Source organism: Carassius carassius, chromosome 5 (genome assembly GCF_963082965.1).
Source record: "Carassius carassius chromosome 5, fCarCar2.1, whole genome shotgun sequence".
Taxonomy (NCBI): Eukaryota; Metazoa; Chordata; class Actinopteri; order Cypriniformes; family Cyprinidae; genus Carassius; species Carassius carassius.
The window spans coordinates 5,709,900-5,734,490 of record NC_081759.1 but is presented as its reverse complement, the minus strand read 5'-3'; the positions used below and the strand labels follow the sequence as shown (position 1 = coordinate 5,734,490).

At 34.7% G+C, this 24,591-nt stretch overlaps 1 protein-coding gene across 6 annotated transcripts; it reads left to right on the top strand.

The window, feature by feature from the left end:
• The first annotated feature begins 628 nt into the window (after positions 1-628).
• Positions 629-18,658, top strand: LOC132140680 (RING finger and transmembrane domain-containing protein 2-like). 6 transcript variants are annotated; one of them, XM_059549562.1, is made up of 12 exons: positions 629-767; positions 1,983-2,060; positions 2,497-2,532; positions 3,048-3,421; positions 8,141-8,263; positions 8,496-8,572; positions 8,662-8,762; positions 9,597-9,750; positions 14,681-14,830; positions 15,088-15,153; positions 17,057-17,158; positions 17,415-18,658. In XM_059549562.1, exons 1-12 carry the CDS (start codon positions 670-672, stop codon positions 17,547-17,549), a joined length of 1,494 nt encoding a protein of 497 aa, XP_059405545.1. In that variant the 5' UTR covers positions 629-669; the 3' UTR covers positions 17,550-18,658. The 6 variants fall into 6 exon arrangements, with proteins under 6 accessions (XP_059405545.1, XP_059405546.1, XP_059405547.1 ...); XM_059549564.1 differs by having other exon boundaries at positions 744-970; XM_059549565.1 differs by lacking the exon at positions 629-767 and adding an exon at positions 1,156-1,440.
• Positions 18,659-24,591: the final 5,933 nt, after the last annotated feature.

The window sequence follows — 24,591 nt, the reverse complement described above, 5'->3', positions numbered from 1 at the left end:
TTCTAATATGCTGATCTGCTGTTCAAGAAACATTTATTATTATTATTATGATTATTAACATTATTAGTTGTGCTGAATTATTGTTTTACTTGCTTCTTATGGAAACCATGATACTCTACCAACCATTAAAAAAATGAATCCTTTTATTCAGCAAGCGAATGTTAAATTGATGGAAAATGACAGTAAAGACATTTATAATGTTACAAAAGTTTGCAAATAAATGCTGTTTTTCCAAACATTCTATTTGTCAAATAATCCTGAAAAATAGAAACCACATTTAAAATAAATACATAAATAAAGCAAAAGCTGTTTGGTAATAAGAAGAATATTTTTTAATAATTTATCATCCATAATAACTAAAACAGCAAATCAGCATGATTTCTGAAGGATCGTGTGACACTGAAGACTGGAGTGATGATGCTAAAAATTCAGCTTTGCATCACATGAATAAATTACATATTGTAAAATATATTGCAATAAAGACAATAGTTTGGATTTTTTTTATTAAACAAATGCACCCTTGTTGAGCATAGGAGACTTACACACACACACACACACACACACACACACACACACACACATATATATATATATATATATATATATATCCCTAGTGGGGACACAACAGCATCACTGCAAACCTGTTTGAGGGTGCTGGAGAGAAAGTAGATGAGCGACAATCCGAACACGACCCCCAGAACCCAGCGCTTGCGCAAGAGCCGGCGGAACACCATGGAGGCGTTCTTCTGGATGTGCACCAGGTCCAGGTAGTTAGATGCGATGGCGCTAAATAAACAGCACTGCTGATCTCAGACAGAGAGATGCAGCCGATACACTCAACACAGCATCTCTTGCATCACCTGCATTCACTGTCACATGCAGCGATCTGCTGATCGGAGAATACGATATGCCACCGTTATTCGACACAGGCCGCCGATAGAGATCGATTGCTGTCGTTAGTTGTCAAACAGTGAGTTTTATAAACATTTAACCCATTTTATGCATGAAATGCTTAGAATGAAGATTATACATTCATGTGTCTCATACTGACAGATAGAGCTGCAAAACAAACAAAACCAGTCTGTTATCAATTCGATTGAAGCTTGCGCGGCGAGAGTCTAATTAATCGATTCTAATGTTCGCGATCACAGGTATATTACGAGATTACTGGTTTAGGTAGTAAATTGTTTATAAAATTAAGTATTGCAGAAAACAAGCTGCATAACAACAGCTCTCTCTCCACGCGGAAATGCGGAGCAACGACGCGTCGTGATTGGCTGCCTACCTTGTGTACTTCCGGAAACAGATGGATTCGCATCCGCTCCACAGCCTGCATCACTGAGTGATGCCTTGACATTTCTGAGGTCTTTGTTAAAAAATATCGCGAAAAACAGCGGTTAAAGATTCTTTTGTGCGTGTCTGTTGTAAGCTATGGTGAAGGTAAGAGAATTCTGCTCGTTTCTAAGATATTTAACTCGAAAACAGCACAATTCAACATTCAAAGGCTCGTGTTCATTCAGGACTTGTTACAGTAACGTAGAAATATAATTTTGTCCTAATATAATAGTTATTATTTCTTCACTTCTAAAAATGTTATATGTGAAAATGTAATTTTCACAGTAGCCTTTCTTTCTTTCTTTCTTTCTTTCTTTCTTTCTTTCTTTCTTTCTTTCTTTCTTTCAATAGAACGATATCTATCTATCTATCTATCTATCTATCTATATGGTTATAAACTTTTACCATGGTAAATATAGGCTAAAATATAGTAATTTGATATCCATCTATACTAAACTATATATATATATATATATATGTCTCTCCTGCAGTTTCATAATCTAAACATTTTCTATTATTTTTATGTGTTTCAGTAGCCACAACACTTTTATACAATATCCTTTTTTACAATTGAATTTGTATTGTTGTATGTACATACTTTGATAGGCTGAAGTCTTTACAATATTTTTCATTAACCTGTGTTTCAGTTTTGGAACTCCTGGTGATAAAGTGGGTGCCATGCAGAGACGCCACAGCAGCAACACTGAAGGCATGCCGCCAGAAAGGTTGGACTTTACTCATCTGGTCTAAACGTGTTTCCATTTTCCCATCCTACTAAAACAATGATTTATCTGGTCACCAGGATTCGGTCTCAGCATTAGGATTTCTAACCTGAACCATCCTTAGTTAACCAGCTTCACCAGTTAAGTCACTGTAACATGACAAACAGACAAAGGGGAAGTGACTAAATGCATGGGAAACATGAGAAGTTAGAAATTAGATACAAAGCAATTCATATTATGTAGCCTTAGTTGTTTAAATGTTTGAAATGATTAAGATTTTGCAATGTTTTGAAAAGTTTCTTGTTGCTCACCAAGGCTGCATTTATTTGATCACAAAAGCATAAAAATATTATTACACTTAAAATGAACTGTTTCCTGTAATATGCGAATTCATATTTACTATCAATGCTGAAACAGATTTTGTTTCTTAATATTTTAGTGGAAACCGTGATGCACTACCTTTCAAAAGTTTATGGTAAGTAAGATTTAAAAAAAGAAAGAAAGTAGTTAGTACTTTTATTCAGCTAGGACATATTAAATTGAACAGACATGGCAGTAAAGACATATACCATATAAAGTTACAAAATATTTCTATTTCAAACAAATGCTGCTATTTTGAATTTTATTTCATCAAATAATTCTAAAAAGAAATGCATCACAATTTCCACAAAAATATTTTGCAGCAAAAACTGTATTCAACATGTGATAATAATAATAAGAACAATTTTTTAAAATGGAGTGCCAATAAAAATGAAGCATATTAGAATGATTTCTAAAGTATCATGTAACACTGACATTTAAAAAATATGCCAGATAGGAAACAGTTATTTTAAATTTCAGTAATATTTCATAACATTACTCTTTGATGTTATGTAGTTATGAGCTGTATTGGAAGCCCAGAACTCAAAAATAAATAAATATATATATATATATCAGACCAGTGCTTTATGCCTGGTAGTGTTAATGCAGCCTGCTTTCTTGTTATTGAAGGAACAGGAGTCAAACTCTCGGTTCAGAGAGCAGTCTTGATGAAGGAGGAGTGTTTGACTGTCTGAAGCCAGACTCTCCTACACCGTCCCAGCAGCTTTTCTCTGGTCTGGTGGGCGTCTCTGCTGGGAACGTGCCCTCCTCTCCCTTCCAGGCTGCGGGGCTGGTTCTGGGTTCTCCACCGGACGTCTTCATCCAGATGGCATCCTCATCGAGGGACGAAGGCTCTCACCGGACGGAGAACCCACCTTATATCCCTCGCCCTCCTCAGCACAATCATCATCACCACCATCATCATCATCACTCCGGCCAGCACCGCTCTTCTCTCCTGCATGCAGCCACCTCTGCTGAGAGACACGGGAGCAGAGATGACGGAAGTAAGAGCCTCTGTGTTTCTTATTATTATCAATGCTGAAAATATTCCGTTGTTCTTGTGGAAACCATGATACATTCTTTTTCAGGATTCTTTCATGAATCGAAAGATTAAAATAACAGTATTTATTTGAAATAATTTTTTTTTAAACATCATGAACATCTTTACTGTAACTTTTGATCCATTTAATAAATACTCATTAAATAAAAGTATTAATTTTTTTCAGTGTATACATAATTTATATATTTATATTTTCCATTTTCATTGAAGTTAACAATTAATAATATTGTTTTGTGTTTTTGTCATTATAGTAGTTTTCTTTTATTTTTATTTTTTTGTCTATTTACTTTTTTTGTTATTTCAGTACATAAAAAAATTAAATAAATAAAATGTAATTTAAATTATAAATTAAAATGAGAAATGTTGCCTTGGCATCTAGTTGAAATTAAAATTATATTATATTATATTATATTATATTATATTATATTATATTATATTATATTATATTATATTATATTATATTATATTATATTATATTATATTATATTATATTATATTATATTATATTATATTATATTATATTATATTATATTATATTATATTATATTATATTATATTATATTATATTATATTATATTATATTATATTATATTACAACCCAAATTCCGGAAAAGTTGGGACGTTTTTTTAAATTTTTATAAAATGAAAACTAAAAGACTTTCAAATCACATGAGCCAATATTTTATTCACAATAGAACATAGATAACATAGCAAATGTTTAAACTGAGAAAGTTTACAATTTTATGCACAAAATGAGCTCATTTCAATTTTGATTTCTGCTACAGGTCTCAAAATAGTTGGGACGGGGCATGTTTACCATGGTGTAGCATCTCCTTTTCTTTTCAAAACAGTTTGAAGACGTCCGGGCATTGAGGCTATGAGTTACTGGAGTTTTGCTGTTGGAATTTGGTCCCATTCTTGCCTTATATAGATTTCCAGCTGCTGAAGAGTTTGTGGTCATCTTTGACGTATTTTTCGTTTAATGATGCGCCAAATGTTCTCTATAGGTGAAAGATCTGGACTTCAGGCAGGCCAGGTTAGCACCCGGACTCTTCTACGACGAAGCCATGCTGTTGTTATAGCTGCAGTATGTGGTTTTGCATTGTCCTGCTGAAATAAACAAGGCCTTCCTTTCGTTGTTTGGAGGGAAGCATATGTTGCTCTAAAACCTTTATATACCTTTCAGCATTCACAGAGCCTTCCAAAACATGCAAGCTGCCCATACCGTATGCACTTATGCACCCCCATACCATCAGAGATGCTGGCTTTTGAACTGAACGCTGATAACATTCTGGAAGGTCTCCCTCCTCTTTAGCCCGGAGGACACGGCGTCCGTGATTTCCAACACGAATGTCAAATTTGGACTCGTCTGACCATAAAACACTATTCCACTTTGAAATAGTCCATTTTAAATGAGCCTTGGCCCACAGGACACGACGGCGCTTCTGGACCATGTTCACATATGGCTTCCTTTTTGCATGATAGAGCTTTAGTTGGCATCTGCTGATGGCACGGCAGATTGTGTTTACCGACAGTGGTTTCTGAAAGTATTCCTGGGCCCATTTAGTAATGTCATTGACACAATCATGCCGATGAGTGATGCAGTGTCGTCTGAGAGCCCGAAGACCACGGGCATCCAATAAAGGTCTCCGGCCTTGTCCCTTACGCACAGAGATTTCTCCAGTTTCTCTGAATCTTTTGATGATGTTATGCACTGTAGATGATGAGATTTGCAAAGCCTTTGCAATTTGACGTTGAGGAACATTGTTTTTAAAGTTTTCGTCAATTTTTTTACGCAGTCTTTCACAGATTGGAGAGCCTCTGCCCATCTTTACTTCTGAGAGACTCTGCTTCTCTAAGACAAAGCTTTTATAGCTAATCATGTTACAGACCTGATATCAATTAACTTAATTAATCACTAGATGTTCTCCCAGCTGAATCTTTTCAAAACTGCTTGCTTTTTTAGCCATTTGTTGCCCCCGTGCCAACTTTTTTGAGACCTGTAGCAGGCATTAAATTTTAAATGAGCTAATTAAGTGGATAAAAGTGTAAAATTTCTCAGTTTAAACATTTGCTACGTTATCTATTGTGAATAAAATATTGGCTCATGTGATTTTAAATTCCTTTAGTTTTCATTTTATTAAAATTTAAAAAACGTCCCAACTTTTCCGGAATTCGGGTTATATATTATATTATATTATATTATATTATATTATATTATATTATATTATATTATATTATATTATATTTAACATTTATTTTATTGAAAGTAGCATTTTATGGTTTTAGATTATTATTAGAACTACAGTATAAAAACCTGGCTCTTATCTGCTCCTATTCTGTCATATATCAAAAATGCCAAAATTAAATCTTAAATGTGTTAATAAGCTTAAATGTGGATCAGACTTAATGTTGATATTACAATTTGTCTTAAATGCAGTCATTATATATATATATATATATATATATATATATATATATATATATATATATATATACAGGGCTCCAAACTGCGACTAAAACGGTCGCATTTGCGACCATAAATATTAAAATGCGAGTGAAGTTTTTGCTGAGGTGACTAGGCCTATGTGTTTACATGCTATCTCTTAAAAATTGCATGTAATGCCTTTTTTCCTGATTGTTTTGCATTCACATCTTTTGTTATGTTCGCGCATTGAGAGAATGCGCATTTGCCATTAGTGGCAAAAAGAGTTTTAAACAGTCCTCATCTGCCGCGCAGTAGCGCTGACACACACCTGATAAACGCGCGCGAGAGAGAAATGATGGAGTCTTGAAGAGAGAGTGCAGAAAAACAGCGTCTATTTCGTTCATAACTTGAACCAACTACAACAGGTAAAGCTGTCATCTGTGTGGATATTGGTAATATCGTTAACAGTTCTCGTTTATAATCATAGGCTTCTTCTTAACAAGATTTTAGTCAATGCTGTGTTCTGTTAATGCATGAACTTCATTTTTTTAAGTGCTCTTGCCGTCCAGTAATCGCAAAAAGCCTTGTGCTTTGTTACTTTTTAATTTACAAAGTATCAGCTTTAAAATTATTCCAAATTCATAAAATTCAAACAATAAATACAGGTTTTGGTGCTCTTTAAGGGGCCGTTCACATATCGCGCCTAAAAACGCGTGGAAAACGCTAGGCGCGCCGCTCTCTGATTTTTTTCCAAAAGCCTTCGGGCTCTTGCGCTCCTGAGCTGTCTGCCGTTGCTAAGCAGCCGTGACCTGCTCTCTCCATAAATTTCAGCAAAGGATAAATGGTTTTGCAGCACTAAACATCGCTTGCAGTAGCTCTGTTACTAAATTTATTTAAAAAAGGCTATCCATATACAGCTATGATTAGCTGTTCCTTCATCTTCGCTGAGCTTTCAACGTTGGTACTGGAAAGGATAAAGCTGATTGGTTGGTTCTTGTCACATGACCTGCGGTGCGCTTGCGGGATTCAGAAAAGTTGAGATGTTTTTAACTCGATGCGGTGCGGGCGCGCCTGGAAAAAAACGAGCGCGTCGCTTCCAATATGAGCACGCACGCATACATTTGAAATAACGAACTTGAGCGCGCAAAAGACGCGACATGTGAACGGCCCCTAACGCGGCAGGCGCGATCGCGAGTAGTGCCTCAGTTCAAGCAGCACGTGAACCTATCATACCTTGCTCTTTACTACTAGAGTACATAATGAACATGAATTAACATCAAAAGGTAGGCTATTTTATAAGAGATTCTACAGTACAACACTTTCAAACTGCGGAAAACGTGTAAAGCTTGTAAACATTGCAACGTAATATTAACCTCAGTAACCTTTCGGTGTCCATAAGCTCATCAGTCAGCTATAAAAATAACTATAAAGAGGAGCATTTTGCTATATTTATGAGCTATTGAATTTTAATATTTTTACTTAACCTGTTGTCTACATGATTCAACTCCTCCTATAAAATTTAATTTTACTAATTAAGAAAAACAGACTGAAAGTGTGAAAGACATGCACTCTTAAAAATAAAGGAGCTTAAAAGGTTCTTCACATAATAATTTTGGTTCCACAAAGAATCATTCAGTCAAAGGCTCTTTGAAGAACAATCTCTTTCTGACCTTTTCATAATCTGTTATTGTCTTCAAATGTTAAAGGTTCTTTATGAAACCATTTAGACAGGAAAAAAAGGTTCTTCTATGGTATCATGAAGCACCTTTATTTTTAAGAGAGTATGACAACATTTACAGAATGCATTGAGGAGGACCCCAAACTATACTCAGGGGCCAAGTGATGCTTATGGTCCATGATATTGGTACAGATTTTGTGTAATAAACAACGCATGACTGTATGTTTCAAGTTGGAAAAGACATTTAGCTTATTCCCAGGTCATCTACAAGATGGATTAAAATGCTGATAAAGTCAAGAAAAGATGAGACATAAACACGTCAGTATGATTAAAAAGTTAAAATGTAAAATAAATAATTTAAATAAAACGCATAAAACATGTTTATTCTGTGGCACCTAAAAAAAATCATTTGGCACCTAAGTTTTTTTCTTATAGGAGCCAATGGCTCCTTACTAAATTTTTTTGTTTGGAGCCCTGTATATATATATATATATATATATATATCTCAGCATTTATCAATAAAACCTGAAACGTCTCTCATCACTGCCTGTTTCCAGGTGATGATGCCTCTACACCAGCTCCTGCGCTTTCTGAGCTCAAGGCCGTGGTCACATGGCTTCAGAGAGGATTCCCTTTTATCCTCATTCTCCTCGCTAAAGTCTGCTTTCAGCACAAGCTTGGTAGGGTCAATATATAATGAGCAGCCTTTGTTCTTGAATGCATGAGTCAAAATCACAGCTGTTAACACTGAGATTGTTTTTTTTTTCTGTATGAGAGATGACGTGCAATGTAAAGCCACTGGGGTTTTCATTATGTTGGAATGGATATTATAATAATGTTAATGTTCAGAGTCTTTTCAGGAGATATGTGAAATGCAACGTGCTGAAATATGATTCTTCTTGTATTTCGCAGGAATCGCAGTTTGCGTTGGTATGATCAGCACATTTGCCTTTGCTAACTCAACGCTGAAGCATCAGGTGGCATTGCGGGTGAGATTCTGTTTAATATGCATGACATATATGTTTTAGTACTGTTTAAACATTGTGAGATGTCTCATTGTGCATGGATGTATTTTCAGGAGGAGAGGTCTGTGTTTACCACTCTCTGGATTATGATCTTTCTCGCCGGCAACATTGTGTATGTGTATTACACATTCAGTGCAGAGGAACTTCACAACAGGTACAGTCCCATTCATTAGATTCAGACTCATCATCACTACTGATTACATGTATCAAACCTCCATCTGCTTTTATGTTATCTTGGATATCATATGGACATTGTTGTTGTTGTTAAAAATTTCATTTACTCCATGTTGTCATTTTGCAGAGTGATCTCTCATTTCATGTTTGTGTTTATCATCATTTGTGAGTATTTAGTTTCCCATCATTTTTCGTTATACATATTTGAATCATCTCCTGAATTAAAATATTCACTGGTTTTCATTTTTCTGTTTTTTTATTTTATTATTATTATTTCATATACACTACCGTTCAAAAGTTGGATGTCTTTTCAGATGTTTTTGAAATAAGTTTCTTATGCTCTCCAAGACTGCATGTAGTTGATCAAAGTACAGAAAAAGAGTGATATTGTGAAATCGTTTTACAATTTAAAGGAACTGTGTTCTATGTGAACTATCTAAAATTGTAAGTCTTGAGTGTCGCATGATTCTTCAGAAATCATTCTAAAATGCTGATTTGTTGCTCAGGAAACATTTCCTGTGATGATCAATTACTGAAAACAGTTGTGCTAAATTCTTTCATTAAACAGAAGCATTTATTTTAAATTCAATGCATCTTTGATTTATATATATATATATATATATATATATATATATATATATATATATATATATATATATATATATATATATTCATTTCTTTCAAAATAAACTTTTGAACAGTAATGTATTGTAAATTAATATTACAAGTGTATATTGCAAATTTATGTCATTTGTGTTTACAAATTTGTATAGTAAATGGCTATAATAAAATAATATGTGTATTTTCCCCCCAGCCTTATTTTTGTAAAGCCAAACATCAACAGTTTTGATTTCTTTGACCTGATCTGGGCTGTTGGAATAACAGATTTTGTGCTGAAATATTTCACCATCGAGCTCAAATGTCTCATACTGTTCCTGCCTAAAATGATCCTCGCTTTCAAGTCCAGGGTAAGATGACAACGCTCCATGTTTTACATAACTTCTGCTTTAGTGTTCCATGTCAGAAAGTACAGTCATTCAGTATATTGGTCAACCGATACATCATTTTTTGACACAAAAAAAATTGGTGTACGATTTCCTGTGAAATAATTTTTACGTAATAACTAGAAAAACTGAAATAGTACTTTCTTGTAAAACATACTCCAGTCAATTGACATTACAGATACAGACTACTGCAAAAACCTTTAGTTTTGTGGAAATTAATCATGTCAGTTCTGTTTGGTGGATGTTTCCTTCTTCTATATGTTTGAAATGCATTATTTTAAATCAGTCCTTTTATGGCTCGATGAGAGATTGTGACCAGGGAGGAAATCCCAGGTCTGTTCCAAGGCACCTGTTCAACCTAACAACGCCGTGTCTCCATGCATTGCGTGGTTGGCTGCTTGGAAGACAGTGTGTGAGCTCATTGGTCCACTGGGGCTAGGATGAGGTCACCTCTCTAAGCAACACACACACACGTTCTTACACAATCACACATTCATTGGAGTGACAGTATGAGTCTTTTACAGCAGGAGCCACTCTGTAAACACATCACACTCTGTGATATTGAAGAATCAAATGTATGCAACCCCTCCGGACCATTTGTTTGACTCAAACACACACTTTGCATCTGCAGCCGCCAGGATAGTCTGACTTGCACACAGTTTCTGTTCCTCTGATGCTCTGTTCCTGGAACTTACCCTCAGTCATCTCCATATCCACCCCCTGAAAGCGAATACACACTTTCCTAATCTTGTATCATGCCCATGTGGCACACTTTCAGGCACTGATGTCATGGTCAATGTGTCAGGCTTTCCGCTGACTTTCCAAGTCCAGCATCAACACAGCTACAAAGACACAACACATACACGTGCATCCATACATGTCATTATAAACACTTGCATAATCGCAGCAGCAAGCCTGTGCATGTGGGTATGAACACACACTGTCCACAACACTTCAGTGCATACGGATATGAGGACTGAGAAAACTAGCGAACTGCCTTGTTGACTACTAACAATATAGACACATAGGAAATTATCATTCATTTTATTTGAACTTTACTGTTGGCAAAATAGTCCAGTTGTAATTCTGTTTCTAATAATGGTATGCTTATATCTGATATGCATGAAATTTAGCATATTATTACCATTGAAATGTTTGAATTTATATTTGAAAGAAATTAATGCTTTTATTCAGGAAATGATGCAAGAAAATTATAATTGTACAAAAAAAATAAAATAATAATAAAAAAAATAAAAGAATCCTGAAAAAAAGTATTACAATTTCAATTTCTTGAGCAGTAAATCAGCATATTAGAATGATTTCTGAAGGATCATGCAACACTGAAGACTGGAGTAAAGATGCTGAAAATTCTTTTAAAATATTAAGATTAAAGTCATTTATATTATAATTATAAATAAATGATAAATTATAAAACACTCAAGATGCCATTTTATATTTTTTTCACACTTTTTCACTTGTAGCACATTTTTAAGTGTTAATAAATTAAATGTAACCTTTTTTTAAATTCAGTTTTATCTATTTTTATTTTTGTTTAGTGAAGAACAAGTGGTGCCTTCTGTAGTTTATTCAGGAAATTAGTTTGTGTGTGTGTATATATATATATATATATATATATATATATATATATATATATATACATACATACATACATACATAAATATTTTATTGTATATTATATTACACACACACACACATATATATATATTATATTAATCATATATGAATATTAATAATTGAGTATTATTTTCTGCGAAGCTTGATATCGTTTCTTCATAAAACTTGATTATGGCCAATAATAGTTAGCTTCTGCCGTTATTTTTTTAATTTACATGCTCTAAATTCTGAACTGAAAGAAAACTGTATAAATACTATCGTGATGACTTGAATGCATTATTTTGTGAATTGAAACTGATGGAGAGAATAGTTGGGGAATGAGCGTCAGATTCAAACCCAAGCCTCCCATACGAGAAACAGATGCAAAAAAAAGTTTTAAAACGTCTTATGTTGCCTTTCGATAAATTAAACCGTTTCCCACCCCGAGGACCGCCTCGTGCGTTCGATAATTGTTTTCTTCATTGTTGTTTTGAAATCACGGACACGGCTGTTAATTCTAAGAGTAAGTGTGTCGCTCCCCCATGATGCAGTTGGCCCAACTTTTCAGTAGTTGGATGGATTCCAGCTCCAGTTTGGCTGCAGGGACTCTTGCTAAGATGAATTGCTTGCGTTCGGAGGTTACAGATCTCCGTCAGTCATCTAGCAAGCTCCCCAGCAGGGTGATTAATCGCTGTCAGGTGGAGTCCAACAAGTCATTATGCATCCTGTGCTGTGACTAGTGTGAGGCATCAGCACTTGATGTGGCTGATTACAAGACATTCATCAGGATTAGTTATTTAGAACTGACCAAACTGAGATACACAGACCTTAATAATACATTCAATCTATTATTAATAAGTGTTTGGGGTCAGAAAGATTTTTCAACATTTTTGAAGGCTCCAGTGATTTGATCAAAAAGACTGTAAAAAACTGAAATATTGTAAAATGCTATTACAGTTGTATATTTCAGTATATTTTAAAGTGTGAATTTTCAGTGTCAGAACTTGTTTTGATGTACTGATTTCTTAGAATTATCAGTGCTGTGCTGTTTAATATTTTTGTGGAAACTGTGATACTTTTTTTCAGGATTTTTGGATGAACATAAAGTAAAAAGAACATAATTTATTTGAAATATCTAAACATTTTTTTCTATAAAATTTGTATTTCTTAAAAACTAAAAAAAGATCGTCCTTTAACTGTTTTTTCATTGGTTGCTAGGGTGTTCTGAGTAGTTGCTAGGTGGTCGATGTCATATTTGCAACAGTTTCGTTTTTCCTTCTTCGCTTATTTTATCTTAACCAAGCAAAAAAAAAAATTATTAGCCAAAATAAATCTTAAACGTAAACAATTATAGATGTTGATTTAATTGTAATAATACATCCATTGCTTATAAATAACTATAAATATGATAACACAACAAATGCTGTGCCTGAATAGTTTTTTGATAATTGTCTGCTCCCTGTGTTGGATTATACAGCTCTTTACTGTTCAGCATCACAGGAGATGATTCAAGTTTCATAGTTGTTGGTTCCTTCATGTTCAGTGTTTTCAGAGCTGAGGTTTGATCAAAACCCGCTTCATATGAGCCACACTTTCATCCACACTCGACTCTGAGACAGCTAAAGCATAATCTGACAGCTACAGGTCACCGTGGCGTCTGCAGAGGAGCCAACCCCAACTAAAGAAGCCGAGAATAGAATATTCTGAAATACTGTATCATTTTAGATAACTGTTAAAAAAGAGGTGTTTTAAATATCTGGTGGATTTTTTTGGGCCTGTTTATGTCTTGATATTTTGTTTGTGCTTCAAGCACGGAGCTTTGCTGGTTCTATCTGAAGCATTCTAGTTTTGTTGTGTTGTTCTCTATGGGTGTAGATGCAGAGAAAGCGTCAAGTTTTGCTCATTGACACTGAAATTAGATGAGTTTTACAGCTATCCCGCTACTTTTCTAATGTTCTGATTAGGATTTGGGAAGGGTGGGCTTGTTAAATTTTATGTGGGTAGCAGGTGTATTACGTTTCTGCCAGTTTTGTTTGCCATGTGTTGAAACTGCCAGGAGAGCGCAGAGCGCTGGACTGTGGCCATATTTCGGTAGAAGAACACCCCATACCCCCCCGACTCCATGTCACAGCATCTTTAAAGCTTGAGGGTAAGATGTTCACAGTTAATGAACGAACAGATGAGACGAGACCTGGATCTTGATCAAATGCAGCTACAGGAAGGATGTGTGGATTTTTTCAGTGCTGTCATCTCATGCTGGCGCTTGATTATCGCTCCGTTTGTAAAGATATTGTTAAACAGTTTGCTGTCATAGCCGGAAGTCTTACAAACATTAGAGTAAAATTTGATTTTAGAAACATGTAGTTAAGATAATAAGATAATGAGTATTATAATTAGTATTCTTTTTGTTATATTACTATGCTAGCTGATTTATGCAGTGCTCTACATTGCTTTTCTATTTGAATGTATTTTTTAAATGAAATTTATAGCTGAATTTTTTGTATTGTTGTATCATTGATTTTGTATCATTCTAATATTCTGATTTGCTGCTCAAAAGACATTTATCATTATTATTATTATGTTGAAAACAGCTGATTAGAATCAGAATTATTGAAATATATACACTACCAGTCAAAGGTTTGTGAACAGTAACATTTACAAATTGTTTTTTCTTCAAAATTGTTGATCCAAAGTAAAGCAAAAACAGTACAATTTTGAAATATTTATACTATTTAAAATAACTGTTTTCCATTTGAATATATTTTAAAATGTAATTGATTCCTGTGATTTCAATTTATTTATTTATAGGCTTTTTTGTGTATTTCAGATACATGCTGATCTTTGGATCTTTCTATTCATCAAAAGAATCCTGAAAATTCTGTATGAAGAAGAATCCTGTATGATTTACTAAACCTTTTGGATAATAATACTAATAATAATACTAATAAAGCATATATTATAATTATATATATATTTTTTCAATTATTATTACTGAACAGATCTGGTTCCGATAGTCCTGATTGTTCGAAACTCGCTAAAATTGCAGTGAGAGTGCTTTGCATATCACTGCACAGTGATTAGAGATGGCAATTATAGAATCACTCATCTTGATAATGGCTCCTTTGGTTGATTTGAATCTTTTTAACCTTTCTGGAGAACATCTGATGTCTGAGCTGCTCTACCACTGCAGAAGAATTCTTTCATATCAGACTGGAGCCTCTGATCAACCGTTGAGTTGAGAGGTTTGGATGTAGATCGGTATCTGTGTGTGAATTTGCAGGGGAAGTTTTATCTGCTCATAGAGGAGCTGAGTCAACTCTTCAGAGCTTTGGTTCCCATCCAGCTGTGGTACAAGTACATCATGGGCGAAGATCCATCCAGCAGCTACTTCCTCGGGGCAACACTGATTATCATCTACAGTCTTTGTAAGGTAGCCAATCTGATTGTATATCTTCCATAAATGATGAGTTGTGTTTTTTTTTTTAAATCCTTTTTTTTTTTGTTAGAGCATTTTTTTAGTACTTTAAAACAAAAGTTAGATAAATTTGCACTTTAGAGCCTTTCAAAATGTGTTTTTTCAAAGCTCATTATTTAAGTAATCTTTTGTGTGTGTGTGTGTGTGTGTGTGTGTGTGTGTGTGTGTGTGTGTGTGTGTGGTGTTAAATTTGCTATTTTGTTCTTTTCCAGTCATTTGATTTGTGTGGAAGAATATCTGGCATTCGGAAAGCATTCGCCATTCTCTGTAGCTCACAGGTGAGTGCTGTGTTCTCCTAGACATTGTTAAAGTAAATATTCTAAAATATTATTGAAATAATAGCCTTTAAAAAATTGTATATATATATATATATATATATATATATATATATATATATATACAGTATATATATACAGGGCTTGACATTAAAACCCACCAAATGCGGGTGTGTTACCCTCGTATCGGGTAACACAGTGACTCCAACTAGCCACTTTGGCGGGTTGAATAATTGCCAATGTGTGAGTTGGAGGCTAAGTATAAGTTTAGCACATATATATATGTTCACTCGCGAACACTCTTGACTGCTGAGAGTTTCAGAGTTTCACTCTGACCAGCGCACCTGTATTTGATGTACCGTAAACTCTAGTGTGAAGCCTCACAAATCGCTGTCGCTTTCTCTCACACACACGCTGACACCGAGAGAGAGAGAGAGAGAGAGAGAGAGAGAGTGTGATGTGAATTGATTCGCTACATTTTAACAATATTCTTTGTTGTATCTTCCTGTCAATGTAACAGCGTTCCTATGGAAGTCTTCAGCTTTTAAGAACAGCTGGGTTTTCCGGTAGTGGGTGGAGTTAATGCGCAAACGGCAGTCTCATTGGCTGGCGCTCACCTATTATGGTCCCTGTTTTGATTTCAGCAAATCAGTTCAAGTGAACGCACAAAACCTGATTAATATTCATGAATCCAGCAGCTCATTAATCCTTAGTAATCCTTAGTGTGTTTTATTGTTCTTATTATTAAAATCCGTATCATTATTATCCTATCAGTATTTTTCAGTAAGTTTTTCCCAACAAACACTGAATGACAGAAAAACAACCACCTCTCAAGTTAAAATGTTCAGTTAAAATGATTAATATGCATTCAAACACGGTTATCAAATTTATTTCTAATTGCTTAAGTTATATTAAATAATACTTGATTATTATAAAGCTTGATTGACTGATGTTAAAAGTGTATTTAAAAAAAACTGCGCCATTATATATATATATATCTCTCAGTCTGGCGAGTAAACTAAAGTATTTACTAGCCAATGGCGATTCAATTGCCAAGGTGTCCATAGAGGGTTGCAACCTAACCAGTAGTCATTATTAGGGCCTAAGCACAAAAATGACACAAACTGAAATGTGTTCTTTATGATGAGAGGAACGTTCCCCTCAAATTTTTATGAAGATTAAAGCATCTTTGTCCGAACCATGGCATGCAGTTTTCGTGAGGTTTTGAGACTGACTTACTTTCCATTGCAACTTGTATAACAAAGAATTCCCAGTGTGGTTCAGTGAAGTAATTCTGAGTCTGATTCTGATTAAACAGACAGTGTTTCTAATGCTAAAGTTTTTTTTTTCAGTTTAGTTTTTTATCTTTTTTATTAATCTTCTACATCCATGCACCACTCTTATTATGCAATAAGATATAACTTTTTTATGTCTTTATTTTAATACATGGTTTTATTTAAAAAAAGGAGCTTTACACACAACCTTATCAGAGCTAATGATAATGACCTGTATTGTTATACATTTATGTAGTCTTGATTTGGGTTTGTACAGTGGTTTTACATTTAAAAGAGTTGTAAATCTAGTTCAAGTAAATATTAGCACGTCGTATTCAACTTTTATTAGTTAATTTCACAACAACAAAAATGTGGCTAGTAAAAATGCTGTATGGCTAGTAACTTTGGAAAACCACTAGCCACATTGGCTAGTGAGCAAAAAAGTTCATATCAAGCCCTGTATATATATATATATGATTTCTGAATGATCATGTGACACTGAAGACTGGAGTAATGATGCTGAAAATTCAGCTTTGCATCATGGAACTTGCATTTTAAAATATATTTAAATGTAATAAGAATGTTTCTGTTTTTCCTGTATTTTTGCTCAAACGAATGCACGTCTTTGACAGAGTTACGGAACGAGAGCCAGTGCTCAGCAGTGCAGTGAGGCCGGGGATGTGTGTGCGATCTGCCAGTCTGAGTTCAGAGAGCCAATCGCACTGCTCTGTCAGGTACAAGACCTTTAAACTATCAAATAAAACAGGATGTGATTCAGCACATTAGCCTCAGACCACAATGACCCAGATATAAATGATAACAGTAGTCATTTAGCTGACATTTTCAATTGATTCCACTAACCAAACGATTAAATACCACTAATGGAATTCTTGGAATAATTCCACCCCAGATTTGCACACTCTCGACGTCACGAGTTGCATCGTAGGATGCCGTTTAAACATTATTGTGTGTGTAAATGTCTTTCTGCAGCATGTGTTCTGTGAGGAGTGTTTATGCCTGTGGTTTGACCGGGAGAGGACGTGTCCGTTGTGTCGCTCAACTGTGGTGGAAACTCCACGCAACTGGAAGGATGGAACAACGTCGGCACACTTTCAGATCTACTGAATGGAGACCCAGCTGAATGCTGAAGGTTTTCAGGTCCACTAGAATCAGATTAAACTTGTTTACCGTGCATAAAATGTTCCTGTTTGTAATGTAATGTAGAAAGGGAAGTATGAAAGTATGTTACATTGTTGAATATATTGTACAATTGCACCATAACATTATGTCTGATAACAGAGATAAGAGTTTTTTGTCTTCTTATACCTGCTTTTCAACACATAAAACTAATTGAGCATGATAATCGACTGTTTTGTGACACTTTTATGTTTGTTTATTCAAGCTATTAAACTTAAAGAAATAGTTCATCAGAACAGATTTGGAGAAATGTAGCATTATATGCCTTGCTCACCAATGGATCCTCTGCAGTGAATGGGTGCCGTCAGAATGAGAGTCCAAACAACTGGAAAAAAACATCGCAATAATCCACATGACTTCAGTACCTGAGTTAACATGGGGTGAATGGTTGAAACAAATTCCATCAAAATGTTTTGATATATATATATATATATATATATATATATATATATATATTGGAGGAAGTGTTACTTTCATGGACTTATCTTAGGCCAGAAGCAATGGTTTAAAGTAAAAACACCTAATAATGGATTTGTTTCTAACAAACATGCAGCTTTTCACTTGACAAATTGATAATTATTGGACTGGAGTGGTGTGGATTACTTGTGGAGTATTGGGATGTGTTTATCAGCTGTTTGGATTCTCATTCTGACGGCACCCATTCACTGCAGAGGATCCATTGGTGATTAAGTGATGTAATGCTACATTTCTCCAAATCTGCTCTGATGAAGAAACAAACTCAACTATATCTTGGATGGCCTGAGGGTGAGTACATTTTCAGCAAATTTTCTGTTTCTTTAATCTGGAGTCAGTTTTATAAATTTTTGTAAAGGTCTAAATTAATGTTTATTAAAGCAAAAATAACCAACTCGATTACGGCAAATTTACTAGTAAGCCCTGTTAACTGTGGTAAAATCACCATTATAATCTTCTCATTGGTTTATTGCTTTTAAAAACTGTGACAACAGTAATATGTTCAAAACATTTGATGGTGAATAAATAATGACATTAATAACACAGAATAAGTTCTTTTTGAATGCCATTTCTTGGGCTCTTTTTTTTTTTCATAATGCCATTTAAAAGACTTCTCTGTGTATATATTTAAACCCTTTTATTTCCATAAATGACAAAAATCACAATATCAAAATAGCGGAGGTAAAACATGTTTAAAACACATAGTAGTAAAAGATTGTAGCTTATGTAAACATCAGTAGCATGCCCTTTGAGTCACATTTTGCGTTAAATCTCATTCATGTCACATTTCTGTATTAACACTGACACAAACAATCAAGCAAGAAGCCCTTTATAAAAAGTCTAAAAAATGATTTGTCTTCAAGTTCAAATACACTTCAAATCATTCTACAGTATAAATAAGTTTTTCATTGAGAAGAGTACAGTGTTCAGAACATAAGAAGTAATAAATATCTCATAAAAACAACAAAAACAAAACAAAGTCACAGCTCAGATAGTGAATGGCATAGTCACTTACAGTAGCTTATAACTAAATCTTACAGTGCATCATGCAGAGGACAGGTTTTGGTAGCAGTGTTTTTGGTAGCTCTCCTCTGAAGACTGACCTCGATTGATCGTGTTTTAATCAGCTTTTGCTTATCTAAAGCACCCTCTCAACTTTTACCAACAATGACTAAAACTCAACTGTAAGCTCATCGCAGTTGAGGCAAGGCTCCTATTGTCATAGTGGTAGAAAAATGTCCTTGCAGACGCCAAGGGACAATGACATCAGACTTTTATTTTGAAAGGTTTCCCAGGAGACAATGCTGGGTTTGTCTGCACTGACCTTAAGACCTCTAACCGAGTAAATGTGTACCAAATGAGATCGGCTCGCAGTGTTTCGGTAATCGAGAAGACTTCGGGATGAAGCATTGGTCGTTATGAAAAGTGATCAGCACGCTGGGAATGTACAGCACAGATGTATCTGGTGTTTCCGTTACAACACTACTGTAAATGTTGTGATCTACATGGATGAGAAAACATCGACCCACTGTTTGCATGGCAAGTTTCTACAGAGTGCAGACGTGACCGGCACCTTCTCCTCTCCGCTAAATCTGGAGCGGATCATCCCAGGAGAATCCAAAGATTCATCTAAAAGAGGAAAAAATGGGAATTAAGCTGAGATTGCATAATGTACCAAAACAGGCAAAAGTGCACTACATTCAGTAATTTAATATTAAATATATTGTTATTATTTATATTTAATAATATATTTATATTTTATTTTAACAATATATTTATATTTTATTATTGTTCTATTTAATATAAAATAACAAAAAGTATTGGGTTCAATTATTATTATTTTTTATTATCAACCAAAATTAATTAATACAAAAATATATGTAATGCACACTATTGTGTAGATTTAATATGTTGGCATTATTATTTAAAAATACATCTTTTAATTATTGCAAAGTTGCATTTTAATTACAACTCAGGCAAAGGTTTAACTTCTAGTTTAATGTGTATTTTTAATAAATAATTGATTTATGAAGGATTGAGCAATGTCGTGCTTTCCACAATATATAAAATATCCCAAATAGCTTTATAAACAGTTTTTGCTTCATTTATTTACATTTGCAAGGGTTTACTTCTTTCAGAATCTATTATAGTTACATTAAAGAGAGGAGTCTGTATCATTGATACAATATGTGCATTTCTGAAAACTAAATATAAGTTTTTACATATTCATATTCAACTGTACTTCCTTTTTACAAGTAGTTTGACAACTTACAAAATACACATTATTATTATTGCTATTAACCCATTTAATCAGTTTTACTTCAAGGTAATATATGTTTCGCATAAACACAGTATTTCTGCACATATATCAATATAAATGTCCCGTTATCTTGTGTGCTTGAGCTCATTCTTACCTGTTGCTGCTGCTAAGGTAGATCAGCAGAGCCTCGTCTCACCTAGAGGTGTCGCTTTTTGACTAAAAACACCAGAAGCGTTACTTGAATGACTGTGCACACTATGTGGAAGCTTTTGATGATGCTTTCCCCGCCGCTTCGTCTTCCACCGTCGGCGCTTTTGTCGTTTGCAGCCCATCTCTTCTCCAGCTGGTCTCCGATCCAGCGCAGTCGGTGCGCGCAAACGTGATCTCCGAGCGCGTCTAAAGTCTGCTCGACCGGCAGACAGCACATCCTCTCCTCTCTCTGGGCGCGCTCTAGCTGGACTCTTCCCCCTCTGCAATCTTTGCTTAGATGTGGAGAATGCTGTTTTGTTCGGCTGCCGATCGAACAGTGTGTGTTTGTTTCTGTCGGCGCTATGAATTTATTAAAGTGTCACATGGTTTAGGGTTTACATCACCATCTCCCCAAAGACAGCGGTAATGGTTAACTCTTCACTGTCCTGTTCTCTCGCATCACGCGCTTTGTCTTTCCTGCAACGAGAGGGTGGTCGCGCAGTTTTACAGACATTCCTGAGATCTGGAATGCTTGCGTTGGTTGACACTCTGTTGATGAGATTTTGAAACATTTGTAAACATTAGCTGCGTCTCAAACCCTACTGAGGTGCCTAACTAGGCAGCATTTGTGGTGCACACTATTAGAACACAATTAAGCAGGAAAATAGTAAATGCGTAGTAAAATCTAAAATAATGTTTCTAAAATAAATTTCTCATGCATTTTTAAAGCCTACATCAATTTTACATTTTTCTTTTCATTATTATTCTACATGTGACATTTTAGACATCATAAGCAGTGTATATAATGTGCATTAAAAGTGCATAAATATAAATTGTAATCTTTTGCATTCTATTCTTGGATTCTCACATATGAATATTGGTATAATTTAAAACGGGTTTACTTTTCTATGCATAGTTTATTTTTTATTATTATTAATAATATTAGTTATTACAAAAATACAATAACATATTTGATATATTTTTTAATTAAAACCATTTTAAAAGACCATTTGGGAATTGCAAGTTTTAAAATTTCCTGACATTCCAAAAATGAAACAGATACTACATTAGACATAGTTTTCTCATAAAATATTAACATTTTATTTATTTATTTATTTTAAATACATTTTATTACGAAGATCCTCTATTTTTGTTTTAATAGATATTAAGTACATTTAAGTTTATTTTTATATTTCAACTGCTGCAACTTCAACAACATTGCTCTTTTTTTTTAAATTGTGCTTATATTGGAAATTGTAACGATACTAGGCCCAGAATTTTTTACATAATTTACCCACCTTCACCTCACTTGTCAACAAGCTAGATTTTTCCAGGTGTCTAATTGCTGGAAGGTGCTGGCTGAGGATGAGGTCCTGTAGCATAGATTGTGCCTGGAGGAAGGTTATCACAATTCGGCAAGTATCTCTGGCTCCCCCTGCTGGAAGAGCACACTAGTGACCGCCGCAACAGCGCATGGTGAAGACAAACTGGAAGGTAATCACCATGACTTTACAATCCCAGAAAAAAAAAAACTTTATTTTGAGTCCTGATCATTCCTTAACAGGAAAATTGATCGCAATAGGACTAATGTTTATTTTTATGCTCAATTAATTTATGACTTTATTATGATTATAACAAAATATACAATTAAAAGTTATCAAAAATAAAAAAAATGTAAAATATACAATTCTGAGATGCAGAAGTAATTTGTATTAAATTAATTCCCATGTAAAAATGCATTCTCATCTTTCTCAATCTCTTGTGGGGTTCCTCAGGGGTCTATTTTGGGGCCACTACTCTTTAATCTGTACATGCTTCCACTCGGTAATATCATTAGGAAATATAACATTTCTTTTAATTTCTGTGCTCCATCTTACATTTCTGATTTTATTCATTTGAATTCGGCTCCAAAGTCCCTTAGGTCTCCTAGTAAAGCTCTCTTACCTGTCCCACGATCATATTTTAAATTAAAAGGTGGCAGCGCCTTTGTAGTTGGTGCTCCACAGTTATGGAATCAGTTGGCACCTGACATTTAGAGTGTTCCCTCTATAGCCTTTCCTGACTATTAACTTTATTATTACTGTCATTTTTTTTTTTTATATTTTATTGTAGAAATTTTTTTAGTACAGCACTTTGTCAGCGTAAGCTGAATTTAAATGTGTTCTATAAATAAAATATACTTACTTGCATAAAATAATATTTTTTTTATGCCTTTTTAATTAACAGAATTATTCAACACCTACCGTATGAGTTAGGAATAGTTTTGTGTGACATCAGTTCCTATGCTGGTCTTGTAATTGCTAGGTATTCGCTACTAAGGTACATATAATTAATAAGGTGTTTTTTTTATTATTATCCAAACACTATGTATCACATAATCATTGTGTGCATGTATTCTATACTGATACATATCTGGTGATGTGCACCTGTGGAATACGCTTCACTGGGACAAATCTTACCTGTACCCCACACATTCCTCGAAACCCCTGCTCCTTATGTTAGTCACGTACACGTCAATAAGACCATAGCCACAGCTGCTTATAGAATAGTAGAAGATTTGTGGGTTTCTTTCTTTTTTTTCTTAAAAAAATAAAAAATCTGTATCATTTTAAATAAAGGTTCCATTTGTTACTATTTGTTAAGTTCACCAGATAACAAGACCTAACAATGAAAAATCCTTGAGATGCATTGATTGTCTATGGGATGAAATTAGACTCAAAATGATTAATAGATGCACGCAAAAATATCAATGTACTACATCAATTTTATACATGTATCTTACGAACCACAAACAAATGCCATTGAATTTGATTCGGGATTAAATGATTGTGCAGCGATTTGTACATATACAGACATGTTTGCAAAAAAAAAATATATATATTATGTTCTGCATTAATATATCATAAATTGCTCATGCAAAAAGGAATCCATGCATATGTGGATCAGGTGACACGCGTGCATTAATTGACGTCTAGTTCGAGTCGATCTTGTTCGGTTCATTTGGATTTTTTCAGACTTCATTTTCGCACGTCCCACACACACACAACTACTAACGAACAAGGCCCAGTGCAATTCATTGACGTGTACATGATTTGAAAAATTTGCGAATGTGCGTCACTACACTGAAACAAATACCCATGTCATTATAGACATATGTGTCCCCATAAACCATAACACACACACACACACTGTGACCCGACGTCCCGGTTTCCTGTCGCTGAAAAATAACCTGTATGTGTAGGAAACAGTCACGGCTCATATCAATATTTTATATGCAGTTATGAGAGAGGGAGAGCAGTGATATTAACTTTGTGCGATCGCTTCGGAAATCGGCAGGTCGTAAAATCATGTCATATATCACCTCGTCCATATGATTTTCTGATAAACCAGAGCCCGTGTACGGAGAGCCTTCCCACTCCCTATTAAGACCTATTGTACCGAATTTTGGTTGCAGTTCCACCAGAGTTCCACTGGGGGCGATCGCCATGAGTGCAAAAATAAATGGGAGTCTATGGGGCTAGACGGCTAAATTTGTCCCTTTCACCCGATTGCCGATTAGAAATCTCAGATCTGATTGTAGGTTTTGCAAGTTCAACATGGGTTATAGGTCGAAAGTTGAACGAGTACTTATGTCCTTTTGATTTCTTACAGGTTGAGTTGTTTTTGCCCATAACACGCTAGCATTCTGCTAATGAACGCTGATTGGTCAGTGAAGGACCGATTACGACCAGAGATACCGCTTGATGGCATCCGAATCAGAATCAACGGGATCAAAATGTTAAGGCGGACTTTTTCGCACAAGTTTTTCTTTTCAACGCAGCAACTTTTTTTTTGGTTGCTGGCACTTTTATCTGCCTATTGTTAGGTACTATGTACTTTGAAATTTACACGGAAAATAAATTGAATTTGAGTACTTGTGTTAAGAAATACAGGATACATATGGTATAGTATTGCCACCTTAAAAAAACACAAACAAATGTCACGCTCAATATTGCTAAATATCAATAAAATTTGAAAAAGGAAAAAAATGCCTCGCAGTTGTGCAAT

Excerpts from the sequence above, each read along its gene's own strand:
- LOC132140680 (XM_059549562.1), top strand. The coding sequence starts at position 670 with ATGAGCGACAATCCGAACACGACCCCCAGAACCCAGCGCTTGCGCAAG. Across the intron at positions 768-1,982 it reads TGGATGTGCACCAGGTCCAG|TTTTGGAACTCCTGGTGATA; the intron begins GTAGTTAGATGC and ends CCTGTGTTTCAG. Across the intron at positions 14,831-15,087 it reads TCATCTACAGTCTTTGTAAG|TCATTTGATTTGTGTGGAAG; the intron begins GTAGCCAATCTG and ends GTTCTTTTCCAG.